The sequence below is a fragment of the Danio rerio genome, chromosome 12 (genome assembly GCF_049306965.1).
Source record: "Danio rerio strain Tuebingen ecotype United States chromosome 12, GRCz12tu, whole genome shotgun sequence".
Classification (NCBI taxonomy): domain Eukaryota; kingdom Metazoa; phylum Chordata; class Actinopteri; order Cypriniformes; family Danionidae; genus Danio; species Danio rerio.
Genome location: NC_133187.1, coordinates 6,599,941 through 6,615,900, shown reverse-complemented (window position 1 = coordinate 6,615,900; position 15,960 = coordinate 6,599,941). Strand labels below are relative to the sequence as shown.

The following is a 15,960-nucleotide window of genomic DNA, read 5'->3' as shown; positions in this document are numbered from 1 at the left end:
AAATAAATATGCATTAGAATATGCATGACCATATTTTTGACGTATCAGGAATGCCGAGTGATGTGGCGTACACTTAATTTAATTGATTAATAGCATTTGACTTTAAATGCATGACTTTTTAGGTCAATTGCGCCACCTACTGGACAATAAAGGATTTATTGCACTATTCTGCAGATAATAACGTAACCTATTGCAATGAATAACAATAAACATGCATAATGATATACATAATCACATGTTAATTACACATATTAAGTAAAATTGGCATACACTGAATTTAAACAACAGCATTTGTTTTAAATGCGTTAGATATAAAGTGTATTGTGAAATGTTTTGCAGTTAATAAGATTTACTTTGAATGCAGATTATTGATTGTCTTGATGATGGTTGAGAACACTAATTAATGCGTTATTCTTTTTTTGCATGTAAATAATAATCACTTAAATAATGTAGACTTTTTTTTTTAAATTGATAAACAGGGGAGTACAAAATTATACATAAAACAGTATACAACGGAATTAATAACAAATAATTAATCATGTACATTGAGTATTTATTCCAGGAGTTGGGATGTCCTAATAGCTTTGGTATTACTCTGTATAGAAGTCAGGGAATCCTAAAAAAATAAGATCAATGAAAAAATAGTTTACAATTTAGTACAGTCAGCATACATTTTGTTTTGTGAATGTGGTACTTTTCAAAAAAAATAAATAAATAAAAAATTTTATTTCATATTTATATATTTTCCAATTTTTTTTTTGTCCATTTCCAATAATCCAGAGTTGCGATCCATAAATAAAACCGTTTCATCAGTTACAGTGATCAATTTATGATGTGGACATACAACACTGTAACATTCCAACTGAGTTTAATTGATTTCTAATTGGATAGGTTTTAATTGTTTAATTATTTTTTAGACAAATAGATAAGTATGGCGCATATACATTTTTACATATACACCTAAACAATCTGAACAAAACTAAATTACAACTCCGACCTTTTAATATGCAATTACTTGACTTTTATTTTGAAAACACTGACCAACTTATAACTTCCGCCGTCGTTTGCTGCAGCGGAGTGATTTCTTGTATCTTTCTTTCATTCGTTCAAACATGGCTTTTCAGTGTCAGAGGGACTGTTATATGCGGGAGGTGTGTGTCTTTCTTCATTTTATAACATTTAAATGTTTGCTTACGCAGTGAGTAATGAGCATTATCTGAATATACGAATGTCTATGTAAGGTTACTGTATTTTTAATGACAGCAAATGACCAGCACTGACAGCTGCACACAATATACTTTCTTGTATGAACCATGACACATTACACATAATTCTGATATTTTAAAATGTGATATTGACTTTGAGTTTTAAAAAAAAAAAAAAAAAGGTATTTCACCCCCAAAATGTGATTTACTCAATCTAAAGTAAAAAAAAATACATTCAATTTTATTAAGATAAGTAATTGATGAAAGGAATTTCAACTGTGGATGAATTATTCCCTTAAGTTACTTTTTACAGATGTATTTGTAATATGACTATTTATTAAAATACACATATGAATATGAGCTAAAAAAGGTTAACCAACCAATGTACAATTTTGTTTTTCAACCTTTTTTTCAGTTTGACACTTGTGTCGTGTCTTGCGTGCCTGCAGAATTAAAACTTGAGAATAATGGAAGGAAAGAGAAGCTGACGGGGTTCAATGTGAAACTAAAAGACACTATTCTCTTTCCAGAGGGTGGAGGACAGGTGAGTGGCAATGGTAAATAAACTTAGCCAGATCTATTGTCTGAATTAGGGTTGCACGATAATTGTAAAATTTGATATTACAATATGGAACTTTTTCTGCTATTATGGCGATATGGATACAGTTTCACAAGATAGATTTTAATAGCACTGTTTTCTGGGGAGCCTAACAGTATTCAGGTACAAGAATTGAATAATAACAATGTAATAAAATGCTTTTCTCACTTTGCTTTGTCTTGTTTCTAGTCCAAATATCTAAAAATGCTTAGATCAAGTAAAAATACTGTTTTGTTTTCAACTTGAGAAGAAATTATTCAGATAGAAGAGTTTTTATTAAAGCAAGCACCAGTTGGGTAAGTAAAATAATCTTGTTTTCACTTTGAAATGAAGATATTAAGACTAGAACCACAACAAAAATTTTGAGTACGTTTTTATATATGTATATATATATATATATATATATATATATATATATATATATATATATTGTGACTAAATACAATTCTGTAGCTCCTGGTAAACTATAATTCAGACTCAACATTGCAGATCTTGCGATGTGACTATTGCGGGTGTGCACATTGCAATATCGATGCTGAAACGATAAAGTGTGCAGCCCTAGTCTGAATATATTTTTTAATAAATGAGAATTCAGTCGATATTTACATTTGAAATCAGAGTTATTAGCTCCCCTAAACTATTAGCCCCCCCTGTATATTTTTTCCAGTTTGTGTTTAACAGTGATAAAAAAATTTTAACACATATTTAAATTCTATTGTTTTAATAACTAATTTCTAATGACTGATTTCGTTTATCTTTGCCATGATGAAAGTACATATTATTTTAATAAATATTTTTCAAGACACTTCTATACAGCCTAAAGCGATATTTAAAGGCTTAACTGGGTTAATTAGGGTAATTAAGCAAATCATTGTATATCAGTGTTTTGTTCTGTAGCCGATAGAAAAAATGCTTAAGGAGTTTAATAATATTGATTTTAATATCGTTTTTAAAAAAATTAAAAACTGCTTTTATTCTTGCTGAAATAAAACAAAACAAAAAAATATTGCAAATACTGTGAAAAACTCATTGCTCTGTTAAACATTGTTTCGGAAATATTTTGAGAAAAAAAAAAACACAGGAGGGTGAATAATTTTGACTTCAACTGTACATCTTTTTCATTTACAGCCTGATGATCATGGGACAATTGGGGGTGTCCCGGTCCTGCGTGTTTTGAGACAGGGTCCAGACGCAGTGCATTTTGTCAGCTCCGCTCTGGAGGAGGGCCAGGAGGTCCACATTAAACTGGACTGGGAGCGGCGTTTTGACCACATGCAGCAGCATTCAGGTGAGGAATAAATGTGTTTAGGTGAACTATTCATTTAAAGGGTTAGTTCATTTAAAAATTACACTTCTGGCATCATGCACTCACCCTTCACAAGAAGATATTTTGCAAGAATATTAGAAATAATGTTTGTTGTATTGTCTGCAATTAAAGTAAAAGTAAATTTTGAAGTCACTAAAAAATGTGTTTTCCATTCTATTTCAGCTTTTTCTGATTTGGGGTTGTAGCACAAACCATACAGACATTACTTTAAAAAAAAGGGGAAATATGAATTGCATTTAAAGCAAGGGTATAGAAGGAAAGGAGAGAAAAAGGGCACATGAAAAGAAAATCAAAATTCGTGCACAATATTGAACAGAGCACCAACTTTATAAGTTGTAACTGTTTTCTTATTACTAGACCTTCAAATTGTATTCATGTAAAATGGGGTTTACATTTAGTTTATATTTACACAAATATAAAAAAATGGGGTTTGTATTTAATTTATTTACGTTAGTGCATCTGAAAAGTATTCACAGCTCTTCATCTTTTAAACATTTTGTTAAGTTACAGGCCTATTTTAAATGAATATGTTGGATAAATGGACCAAAAAAGGATTTTTCCTCAGTTTTACAAACAATACCACGTAATGAAATGGAAAAAGAAGAGTGTTATTAAGTGTTGTTTGAAATATGCAGATTTATTGTTTAAAAATAAGTTGTGAATACTTATGCACATGTGAATTTAGTTTTACGTTTTTCTTTTTTTAAGGTCAACACTTGATCACAGCATTGGCAGATACAATGTTTGGATACAAAACTACCTCTTGGTAAGAGCTTTGGTAGAATCAGTTCTTAAATAAATGTGATTTTTAACCAACTTGTTGCTATGAAATTAAATAAAAGGATATTATATTATATTATATTATATTATATTATATTATATTATATTATATTATATTATATTATATTAGATTATATTAGATTTTGTTATATTACATTATATTAGATTTTGTTATATTATGTTATATTATATTATATTATATTATATTATATTATATTATATTATATTATATTATATTATATTATATTATATTATATTATATTAGGCGACGCAGTGGCTAGCATGTTCGCCTCACAGCAAGAAGGTCGCTGGGTCGCTGGTTCGATCCTCGGCTCAGTTGGCGTTTCTGTGTGGAGTTTGCATGTTCTCCCTGCGTTCGCGTGGGTTTCCTCCAGGTACTCAGGTTTCCCCTACAGTCCAAAAACATGCGGTACAGGTGAATTGGATAGCCTAAATTGTACGTAGTGTATGAGTGTGTGTGTGCGTGTGTGTATGTGTGTGTGTGTATGTGTGGATGTTTCCCAGAGATGGGTTGCGGCTGGAAGGGCATCCGCTGCGTAAAAACTTGTTGGATAAGTTGGCGATTCATTCCGCTGTGGAGACCCCAGATTAATAAAGGGACTAAGCCGACAAGAAAATGAATGAATATATTATATTATATTATATTATATTATATTATATTATATTATATTATATTATATTATATTATATTATATTAGATTAGATTAGATTTTATTATTTTATTTTATTTTATTTTATGCATATTCTTTAACCATGTGTAAAACCTTAAGGACTGAGAATTTTTGACATGACATAAACATTAGAGTACATTTACATTTAGAGTACATGCACAAATTCCCTGCTTGACATGTTTTATGCACTTTGATTTTCTTTTTTTCTTTTACACTGCACACTTATCAAATCTTGATGTCATCTCAAATAATGATTATTATATCAAATAACCATGATTAGATGCTTGATCAATAATTGTGACAGGGCTGCCTTTTATGAATTGGTGCAGGGATTTGGGCCGTCAGCGCAGCTGCATAGAGCTGGACACAGCCACGGTGAAGCCTGGAGAGATGGAGGCTTTAGAGACGGCTGTTAATGAAAAGATTCGTGCACACGTTCCAGTCACTGTCAACCTCCTGTCCATTGATGATCCTGCTGTGGAGAAGGCATGTGGGCAGTACATTTAAAATGAAGTCGAAATCAGCAAAATAATGCAAAATGACTTTATTCTTAATGTAGATTTTGTTAAACTTTGCCTCTATTTACTCACCTTTTAGTTGTTCAAAATCTATTTGAGTTTTCTTTTTTGTTTCTGTTGAGCACAAAAATAGATATTTTGAAAAATGCTGGTTGCTGGCACCCATTCTGTAGTGTTTTTTATTTATTTTACTGTAAAAAGTCCAACAACCAGCATTATTCAAATCATCTTCTTTTGTGTTCAACAAAAGAAAGAAATTCAAATTAATAATTCAAATTATTGATGATGTAAATTTTCGTTTTGGGTTGATCTGTCCCTTTAAATTATTATAATGAGAATAAATAATTTTCTGACTACTTTTTAAAATGTTTTTCACTTTTTTTGGTGTTTATACAACAGATAAAATGCATTTGTTGTATGTAATTCTAACATTATCTTTTGACAAATTCATAAAATTTATAGCAAAATCTATCAATGACTTAAAGGGATAGTTCACTTAAAAAAGGAAAATCCACTCACCCTTTTATTTCTTTCAAACCATCATGAGTTTCTGTCTTCGTTTAAACACAATAAAAGATTTTTTTTTGAAAAATGTCTGAAACCTGTAACCATTGACTTCCATAATACTTGTTTTTCCTACTATGGAAGTCAATGGTTATATGTTTTCAGCTTCTTTAGTGTTCAACAGAAGAAAGAAACTTCTAAAGGTTTAGCACCACTTAAATGAGTGTGAGTAGTAAGTAAATTTTCAATTTTGGGTGAACTAACTTTTTAATGATCGGAAAAAATAAAACATCCTGTACAAATTTAACTTTCACTTAACACATTGTTGACTTTTTTTTTTTCACGTATACAGGTAAGAAGTCGTGGTCTTCCAGATGACCATGCTGGACCCATCAGGATCATAGATATTGAAGGTGTAGATGCCAACATGTGCTGTGGAACTCATGTGTCCAACCTCAGTCACCTTCAGGTTAGTCTTTCACTGCCTCCTAAAGAGATAGTTCACCCAAAAATGTAGAAGATTCTGGCATCGTTTACTCATTCTAAACGTTCTCATCTTTACTGTTCCAAAACAATATGATTTTCTTTCTTCTGTAGGACACAAAAGAAGTTACTTCGAATAACCTTGAAATCCAATGCTTTTTTTTCCCCTATGGATTTTTTTTTCTAAATGCCACTGGTTACCAACATTCTTCAAAATATCTTTTGTGTTCAACAGAAAAAAATAAACATAAATAAATTCCCATTTGACCTTTATATTGTGGCCTTAACTAATATGTACTTACACAGGAATTAATAGTTTATTACAATGTACTTATTGTGTAAATACATATATTTACTGTGTACTTATGCTTGATTAAATACATGTATGTAGTTACATCTGTAATTAACTTGTTATTACATTTGTAAATACACTGTTGGCCATCCCTTACACCTTAATCCACCCTTAAACCTACCCATGCCACCAAACCTGTCCATAACCCAACCTCTATCCCAACTCAAAAGCACCACAAGTGTTCTCAAATACATTATAAACACAGTAAGTACATTGTATTTATTTTTTTATGTAAGTACATAGTAGTTAAGGACATTTAATATAAAGTGGGACCCATAAAAGTTTGGAACCAGCTGCGGATGTGTAAATAGTTGGCAACTTTCACTTTTGTGTGAACTATCCCTTTAATGTCTATTTTTGGTCATATGCCACACTACAGGTATAGTTCAGCCAAAATGTAAAATGCTGTTATCATCTACTCACCTTTTCTTATTTCAAACCATTATAAGTTTCTTTCGTTTGTAAAACAAATAATAGGTTACTTTAAAAAATGTTGGAAACCTGTAACCATTGACTTCCATAATATTTGTTTTTCCTAACATGGAAGTCATTGGGTACAGGGTTTCATTCATTCATTAATTCATTCATTTTCCTTCAGCTTAGTCACTTTATTCATCAGAGGGTCACTACAGCGGAATGAATCACCGACTTATCCAGCATATGTTTTACATAGCGGATGCCCTTCCAGCTGCAACCCAGTACTGGGAAACATCCATACACTCTCATTCACACACATACACTTCAGCCGATTTAGTTTATCCATAGTGCATTTCTTTGGACTGTGGGGGAAACCAGAGCACCCAGAGGAAACCCATTTGAACACAGCAAAACATGCAAACTCCACACAGAGATTCCAACTGACCCTGCCAGGACTCAAACCAGCGACCTTCTTGCTAACCACTAAGCCACTGTGTCGAATTGGTCTCACACATTCAGGTGAAACAAAAGCTTGAGCTATGGAACATAGGGACATACGAAACGTGTCGCATGACCCTGCATTTCCATTCTGCAGCAATTGCATATGGAGGACCAGGAGTGCCGGTTAGATTTTAAGTGAAGAATCAAATTATCAAATTTAGAATTGAAGCAAAAAAAATTCTATAAATAAATCACAATTTGAATGAACAATTAATGGACAAATAAATATTAATACACTTTTTTTATTGTTTGATTAATCGGCGTTTTAAAACATGGTTTAAATAGACATATTATATAATGTTTTATTTATTTGTACATTTAAAAATTATTTCTAAATTAATTGTTTTATTGCTTTATTAAATGGTATTTAAAATCACTATTTAAATAGACACATTTAAATATGCCTATTTATTTGTCCATTAATTGTCCATTTAAATTGTGATTTATTTATACACATTTTAATGCTTTAATTATTAAATTGATGGTTTGATTTTTCATTTTATTTCTAACCGGCACTTCCAGGGCTTCATAATTGCATGCGGACGAATTAAAAAATCAATGGGGCAAAAATTGTTTAAACAATGTAACTATGGCTTTATGCTGAGTTTACTTGAAATTTTAAGAGATTAACTAGCTGTAGATTACTTGTAGGATAATTTTGGTTCGAGTTGAACATACATACATAGGGATTACTTACATTACTTTGTATGTAATCTACCTTAAAAGTACTTAAATGTACATTTAGTGTGAACCCAGCATAATTGCTTTATTCAGAGGTTTGTTTAATCTCTCATAAAGATGTTTATCTGCTCCTTAGGTTATAAAAATCTTGGGGACCGAAAAAGGGAAGAAGAATAAAACCAACCTGATTTTCATAGCAGGCAACAGAGTGCTGAAATACGCTGAGAAGAGCTATAACATTGAGAAGTCTCTGACCGTCCTCCTAAAGTGAGTTAAAGAGGACCTATTATGCCCTTTTTTACAAGATGCAAAAAAAATCTCTGATGTCCCTAGAGTGTTTATATGAAGTTTCAATTTAAAAATACCTCACAAATAATTTGTATAACTCTATGAAACTGCCACTTTTAGGCTTTGATCCAAATTAGGCTCTTTTGGCGACTGTTGCTTTAAATTCAAATGAGATTGTGCTCTTTTCAAAAGAAGGCGGAGCTACAAATGCCTGTGTGTCAGCATAGCAGCAGGTTCAAAACAGGACTGACGTTATCTCTGTGAAAACTAATGATAGATAGCTGCTTCTGCCTTCAGGCTGTTATCGTCAATAATCAGGGTGTCTGCATGGTCTTAAAAAGTATTAAAAGTTGATTAATCAATTATAAGAAAATAAAGGCTCTTAAAAGGTAGTAAAAAGTATTAATCATGTTTTTGAGGTCTTAACGAGAGATTAGACGGCAATCTCTGCCAACATCATGGTGGCTATGGGTGGCACATCAACAATGCACCCAGAGGTTATCTGGCCACTTTACACTAAGGCGTATTTAAGTTCAGTTCAGTTCAGTTTAGCTCAGTTCAGTGTGATTTAATCATTACTGAGAGTTCAAACACTGAAGAGCAAATCCATCGATGCGTAGCTCTACCATTCCTGAACCATGCGAGGCAGTGGCGACAGCGGAGAGGGAAAAAAAAACTTCACCTCATGGGAGTGAAGAAAAAAAACCTTGAGAGAACCAGACTCAGTTGGGCACGACCATTTTAATTTCTCCGCTGGCCAAAAGTCTTGTGCAGAGCTTCAGTCACCGCGGTGGAGGCCAGAAGATGGCCTCAGCGAAGACTCGTCTGTCCCTGGAGCGTCGCTGGAATCAGACTCATGTTCTCCACTCCCCATGACCATCAGCGCAGCAGCAGCTCAGGATATGGCCTGGTCCCGGATATGGAAACCTTGGGATCATCTCGTCGCTGACCTTGGATCCAATCAGTGACTCCGCATAATCTGAGGACCTCGGGATGAGTATATTTTCAAGTTGATGTTTCCAGATTCCAACATAGCTAAGACATTCACCTGTTGCAAGGACAAACCTGGTTACAACATAAGATTTGGGCTAGCACCCTACTTTAAGAAGCAGCTTGTTGACACCATCAACAAAGCTGGCAGGTTTGTGTTCCTGTTTAACGAGTCTCTTAATCAGTCAACAAAGAAGAAGCAGCTCAATATACATGTTTGTTTTTGGGATGATAAAAGTAAATGTCTCAGATATTTTAATAAATCTTGCATCTGGTTTAATTTATTCTTTTAAGCTTTGTTTCTTCCCAGCATATCTGAGTTCTGTTGCATGGTTGTGCTCCATTGATTTATTTAACAGTTTATTAAGAGTCCCTGTATGAACAGAGTAGGAGTTTGGATCGCATTGCCAGCAGTAAGTCAAACTTGTTTCCAGTGCAAGTTGGACTCCAGCAGGGCTGCCCTTTGTCACCAATTCTGTTCATAATTTTTATAGGCAGAATTTCAAAGCGCAGCCTTGGGCTGGAGGGGATCTAGTTAAGGGACCACAGGACTTAATCTCTGTTATTAGCAGATAATGTTGTTCTGCTGTCTTCATCGAACATGGACCTTCAGCACGCACTGGGGCAGTTTGCTGCCTAATGTGATGCGGCTGGGATGAGAATCAGCACCTCCAAGTCCGAGGCCATGGTGCTCCACCGGAAAAAGGTGGTTTGGCATCTCCAGGTTGGAGGAAAGTCCTTACTCCAGGAGGAGTTTAAGTATCTCGGGTTTTGTTCATGAGTGAGGGAAGGATGGAACATGAGATTGACAGGTGGATTGGTGCAGCTGTAATGCGGTCGATATACTGGTCCATTGTGGTAAAGATGGAGCTGAGCCAAAAGACAAAGCTCTCGATTTACTGGTCACTCTACGTTCCTACTCTCACCTATGATCATTAGCTTTGGTTCATGACCGAAAGGACAAGATCTCCAATACAAGCCGCCAAATCGAGTTTCCTTCACAGGGTGGCAGGGCGCACCCTCATAGATAGGGTGAGGAGCTCTGTCACCCGGGAGGAGCTCGGAGTAGAGCTGCTGCTCCTCCACATTGAGAGAAGTCAGCTGAGATGGCTCGGGCATCTGTTTCGGATGTCTCCAGGACGCCTACCTAGGGAAGTGTTCCAGGCATGTCCCACCGGGAGGAGGCCTCGGGGAAGACCCAGGACAAGCTGGAGGAACTATGTCTCTCAGCTGGCCTGGGAACGCCTCAGGATCCCCCCCTCCGGAGGATCTGGAGGAAGTGCCTGGGTAGAGGGAAGTCTTGGGTTCTCTCCCGGCCCGGCTCCGGAAAAGTGGTTAAAAATGAATGTTTATTTACAACTGTTTATTGAATTAAAGGTTTGATACTGATTAGAACAACCCGGGCTCATTGTGGAAACGTAGCTCCGCGGACGTTTCTGCGGACCGCGATTTACGTCCCGGGAGGTACGTATTCGAGCGTTTTTTTGTTTTCGCGGATCCGCGAGAGGCCGCTGTGCGCGCTTTTTCGCGTCTCGGGCGGGCGCCTCTCGGGAGCGCACGGCGTTCGCGCCTGCGCCGTTCTCGCGCGAAAAGCCGCCGGATCGGAAAAAAAAAAAAAGCAAAAGCCCTCGTCTTCGATTTCGACCGCGTTTTCGGATTCCCCCCGCGTTCTCACCCTTATTTTTCGGATTCCGTTTTTCGTCTCACCTGATTTCCGGAACCTGCTGTTCCCCGAACTCGATCCTGGACTGGATTAGAACTTGTGGAGATGAGGTCTTAAAATATTCTAAGAAGGTCTTAATAAAGTTATTGAAATTAGGATTCCTGCAAATACCCTGATAATGGGTGGGGCTTTCCCCCTCCAATGACATGTACAAAGGGAAAATGTCAATCTAAGTGTTTCTTTTTATAAAGTGTTATTATAAAAAATATAATTACTTTTCACCATTAGAAGCTGGCTATATTCAAACACTGGTGCCACAGAACTGTGTTTAAACCCCTTTTTTAGGACCGGAGCAGATGTGCACGTGGATGCGGTGGACAAGCTGCAGAAGACAGTCAAGCATCTTCAAAAGGTAAGCCACTGTATAACCTACTATCTATAAACAGGGATTAATCTTTCACTTCAGTAGTTATTAACCATTACCTTTTCCCCTGTAACAGAGTAATCTAACTATCCTGAGGGAAATGGCAGTTTTGATCGCACAGAACTTCAAAAGCAAACCAGACCGAGGACATTTCTTCAGCTTACACAAGTGCGTGCTGAGTCCTTTTTATAATTAAGTAAATACAAGTAAAGGGTGAACAAATGATGGCACAGTTTTCAGTGTTGGGTCAACCCTTTAATAAGAAACTATTTGAATAATATGTTTATTAAAAATTTGTCATTAGTCAACTATACTTTGAAATATGTGCTTGACACAGAAATATCAGTCGTCATGTATTAAAGGGACAATATGTACGATTTTTTCATTCAAATATCCAAAAGCCACTACAGCAGTGTTATAATTTTTTGAGGATTTCTGTACTTGCATTACCCCAACTGTAGCGAAGAATGTTAAAATCCAGAGAAATTAGCATTTTTGACTAATGATATGCGTGTGCATGCTAATGGTGTCACACACCCTTAATTTCTGGTTTGGTTATGTAGAAAACAGGGAAACAGACACTTTAATATGTTGTGGGTTTTATTAGACTGCACAGAGCAAGTCTAAATATATTTATTTTGATATAACAGCTCTGCTTTTTCTTCTTGTCATTGCAAATTTTTTATTGCCGCGATGGTAGTACATGCAATATATGTTTTTTTGTATGCCAGTCATTTGTGCGTTGCATGCAATGGTTATTTTAAATTTGACCAATCAGATGGGGCCTTACTGTCTTTATCCCCACCTTCCCAGTAGTTGCTGTTCTGCTATTGGCTGGAGCGGCCCAAAAGTGAAACATAGTTTTTTTTTACTAGAAATATGTAAATCAAAAAATATCTAATTATCGCAATACTGAATAACTATATAGAATAGCACATATTTTCCCAGTATCATGCAGCTCTAATATAAATGGCTGAACACTTCATCAACATGATTTCTGCAGGAGTCCCCTAGGACAGGGATTCTCAGCCAGTGGGCAGTAAGATAGCTTAAAATTAATTCTCAGTATTATACTATAATTTTTGGATTTTATCAATAATACGCTACAATTAAAATGATCGATGTTATGCACTTTTTCCTGTTCTCTGATTGATTACTTCAAACTCAGTGCAAATCATGTTCGCGTCTGCAACTATACATGTAAGTTTTATATATAATTTCTGTAATAATTTATTTATTTAATATTTTTTCCCAATTTCTGTTTAACAAAGTTTTTTTCAACACATTTCTAAACATAATAGTTTTAATAACTCATCTCTAATAACTGATTTATTTGATCTTGCCCTGATGTCAGCAAATAATATTTGACTAGATATTTTATTTTACAAGACACTTCTATACAGCCTAAAGTGACATTTAAAGGCTTAACTAGGTTAATTAGGTAAACTAGGCAGGTTAGGGTAATTAGGCAAGTTATTGTATAACGATGGTTTGTTCGGTAGAGTAGAAAAATGTAGCTTAAAGGGGCTAATAATATTGACCTTAAAATTGGTTTTTAAAAATTAATAACTGCTTTTATTCTAGCTTAAATAAAACAAATAAGACTTTCTCCAGAAGAAAAAATATTATCAGACATACTGTACTTGCTGTGTTAAACATAATTTTGGAAAATATATATATAAAAAGAAAAAAAATCAAAGGGGTGCTAATAATTCTAATATCAACTGTATATTGTATATATATATATATATATATATATATATATATATATATATATATATATATATATATATATATATATATATATATATATATAGGTGGGCTCCAATTGCGGTGTCATAAAAATACGTTTTTGTTTGTTGTGAATACGTACCCTCTAGTGGTGAGCCTTACATATTGTTCCTTTCAGATTTTATTTAATTTCTAAAAAGAAAACCAAGATTTCCAGTTCACCTGTTGAAATACCACAGAAATAACTGACTAGTAATTAACTATGAATTGTAAAATGTGGACAGTGTATTTTATTTTTGCAATTATTATTATTGTCCCTCATTCAACAGGCCTAACATTATTAAAAGTCCAATACATCCATATGTAACTGTTGCAGGTGTAATTGTTTAGTTCATTCATGTTTTTTTGTTAGTTTTTTTTTGTCTGTTAAGATGTGTGCGGGAATTAATAACATTACTATTTACTGCTGTGTGCAAAACCGCAAAACTACACCATGTTCAAGCCCTATTGTTATTAATTGTGGGAGAATAATGATTACTGTTGTCAACAAGACTAGATTCTCAGTTTAACCAGAATCTAGCAGCTCTACAAAAGAGTAACTTTCCTTTCTGGTGATGTTTTCACAGCAAAGATGGTGATAATGAATTCATGAACATCGTTGCAAATGAAATTGGATTTCAGGTGGGCCACCAATTTAATTCATTGATTTGACAACGTCCAGTGTTTCAGTATAATATCCACTGAATGCCAATATTTATGCTGTTGTATTAATTACTGTGTTTGGGCAGGACACGTTGATCTTCATGACTGTAGGTGATGAGAAGGGTGCAGGGCTGTTTCTCATCGCTGGACCTGAGAATATTGTCACTGAAGTTGGACCTCGGTAAGACCAGCTTTTACCCCAGTAAACTTTGAGTGCTGTAAGGGATATTTTCATCCCCTCTGGGGTGATTTTGAGACTTAATTTGGCCACAGCTTTCTCTGTGTTTCAGCAAATGCAATGCTTTTTGACGACAAATCTTATTTTGACACACATGTTGAGAAATTGCTTTGAAATGTAAAAAAAAATTCAACAATACACTCTGGGCAAATTACCTACCCTTTCTTTATGTTCGTGTCTGAGAAAATCAAAATAAGCAGCTCAGTTCTCAGAACACTGTAAACATAGTAAGTGTATTAATGCACGCACACTATTATCGGCTGTTTACTCCACAGAACTCCATATAAATGCCAGAAACATTTGTTGCACAGGCCTATCTAAAGGCTTAAAGCTGCCATCTGATGATTAACAGTAAAAATGACACATTTAACCTTTTCCCAACATGGAAAACCACCAACTATCAAGTATGCATGATTATATGCTGTTGTTTGCAATCAAAAAATGTCATTATAATGGAAGTCAATGGGGCAAAAATAGTCCTGAACATAATGAATGGGAAGTCAATTTGAACAGTACACAAGGGTTAATCCCAAGATGAAATGATCAGAGGATGTAAATGTTTTGAAATGGAACACTTATCAACATTTTTTAGCTTCACGCTAAGGAATCATATAGGAGTCGCTGGGATAATTAGGTAAAAATGTGTTTTTGACCTTGCAAAAACAAAAACATAACCCTTTTTATGCATAATAGTGGCTCTTTAATATTTCTAATATTTCTGTACTCTATGCAGCACTGTGCCAGTTTGGAAAATAATACTGTTTCAGATCAAATTCTGTTACATATTGTTTTCCTCAGGTTTCCGTGCTGAATAATGGACAGTAATAAGCAGTAGTGTTATTAGTCCAGTATGTGTCACTCATCTGAAACTGCTCTGTTTGTGTCTGGTGTGCAGGGTTTCAGAGCTGCTGCAGGGCAAAGGAGCTGGAAAAGCTGGACGATACCAGGGTAAAGCCAACAGTCTGGTGAAGAGAGCAGAGGTTGAGGCTTTACTGAAGGAGCGGAGCTATAAATGCACTGCAGGAGATGAATAAAACAGACAGGTGTGCATTCATGATGATCCAGACTCTGTCTACAACAAAGATGATTGTATTGACTCAGATGAACAGTCTACACTGGAAGTGCACAAGGAATCACACATCATCATGCATATTCAGTTTCTATTTTAGATGCATTGATATCCCAATGTGCAGATCGCAGGGCGTGCATTGTGGAGTCAGGGTTATAGTTGATCAACAGTTCAGAGTGAATTGTGGAGTCATTTCAGTTAAACCATAATAAACGAAAGGATATCAATTGCATGTTGTGACTGTAAGCATTTTAAGTAAGTTTAAAGCATTTAGGAGAAAATAATCATCACGTTTAACAAAGATTAATTACATACTTTTTATACAATGAAGACTATCATGGTTTATTGTACATTTGATTTTTATATTTCTGTACTTGAATACTGTTAGACTCTTTCATTTGAATTGATGCACTACTGCGGGAGTGACCAACCCTGTTTCTGGAGTGCCACCTTCCTGCAGATTTCAGTTGCTACCCATATCAAACACACCTGAACCAATTAATTAGGACCTGAATACCACGTGATAATTACAGACAGGTGTGTTTGATATGGGTTGCAAATCTGCAGGAAGGTGGCTCTCCATGAACAGGGTTGGCCACCCCTGCTCTACTGTGTGTTTCCTTATGCAGATGCACTCTACAAAATCATCCCAATAAATTTATAAATGTATTCGTTTTGTTTGCCAAATAGAGCTATTTAAGTTATCTGTTGAGGTGGCTCAGTGGTTAGCACTATCGCCACACGCAAGAAGGTCGCTGGTTCAAGCCTCGGCTGGCCAGTTGACGTTTCTGTGTGGA

The 15,960-nt window shown here is 35.0% G+C and overlaps 1 protein-coding gene across 2 annotated transcripts; it reads left to right on the top strand.

The window, feature by feature from the left end:
* The first annotated feature begins 1,042 nt into the window (after window positions 1-1,042).
* Window positions 1,043-15,392, top strand: aarsd1 (alanyl-tRNA synthetase domain containing 1). Of its 2 annotated transcripts, NM_001003572.1 has the most exon segments (12): window positions 1,050-1,151; window positions 1,621-1,749; window positions 2,932-3,091; window positions 3,839-3,896; window positions 4,932-5,088; window positions 5,977-6,093; window positions 8,195-8,325; window positions 11,345-11,411; window positions 11,500-11,591; window positions 13,781-13,835; window positions 13,943-14,037; window positions 14,990-15,392. In NM_001003572.1, coding segments are annotated over 12 exon segments (1,239 nt in total). In that variant the 5' UTR covers window positions 1,050-1,112; the 3' UTR covers window positions 15,129-15,392.
* Window positions 15,393-15,960: the final 568 nt, after the last annotated feature.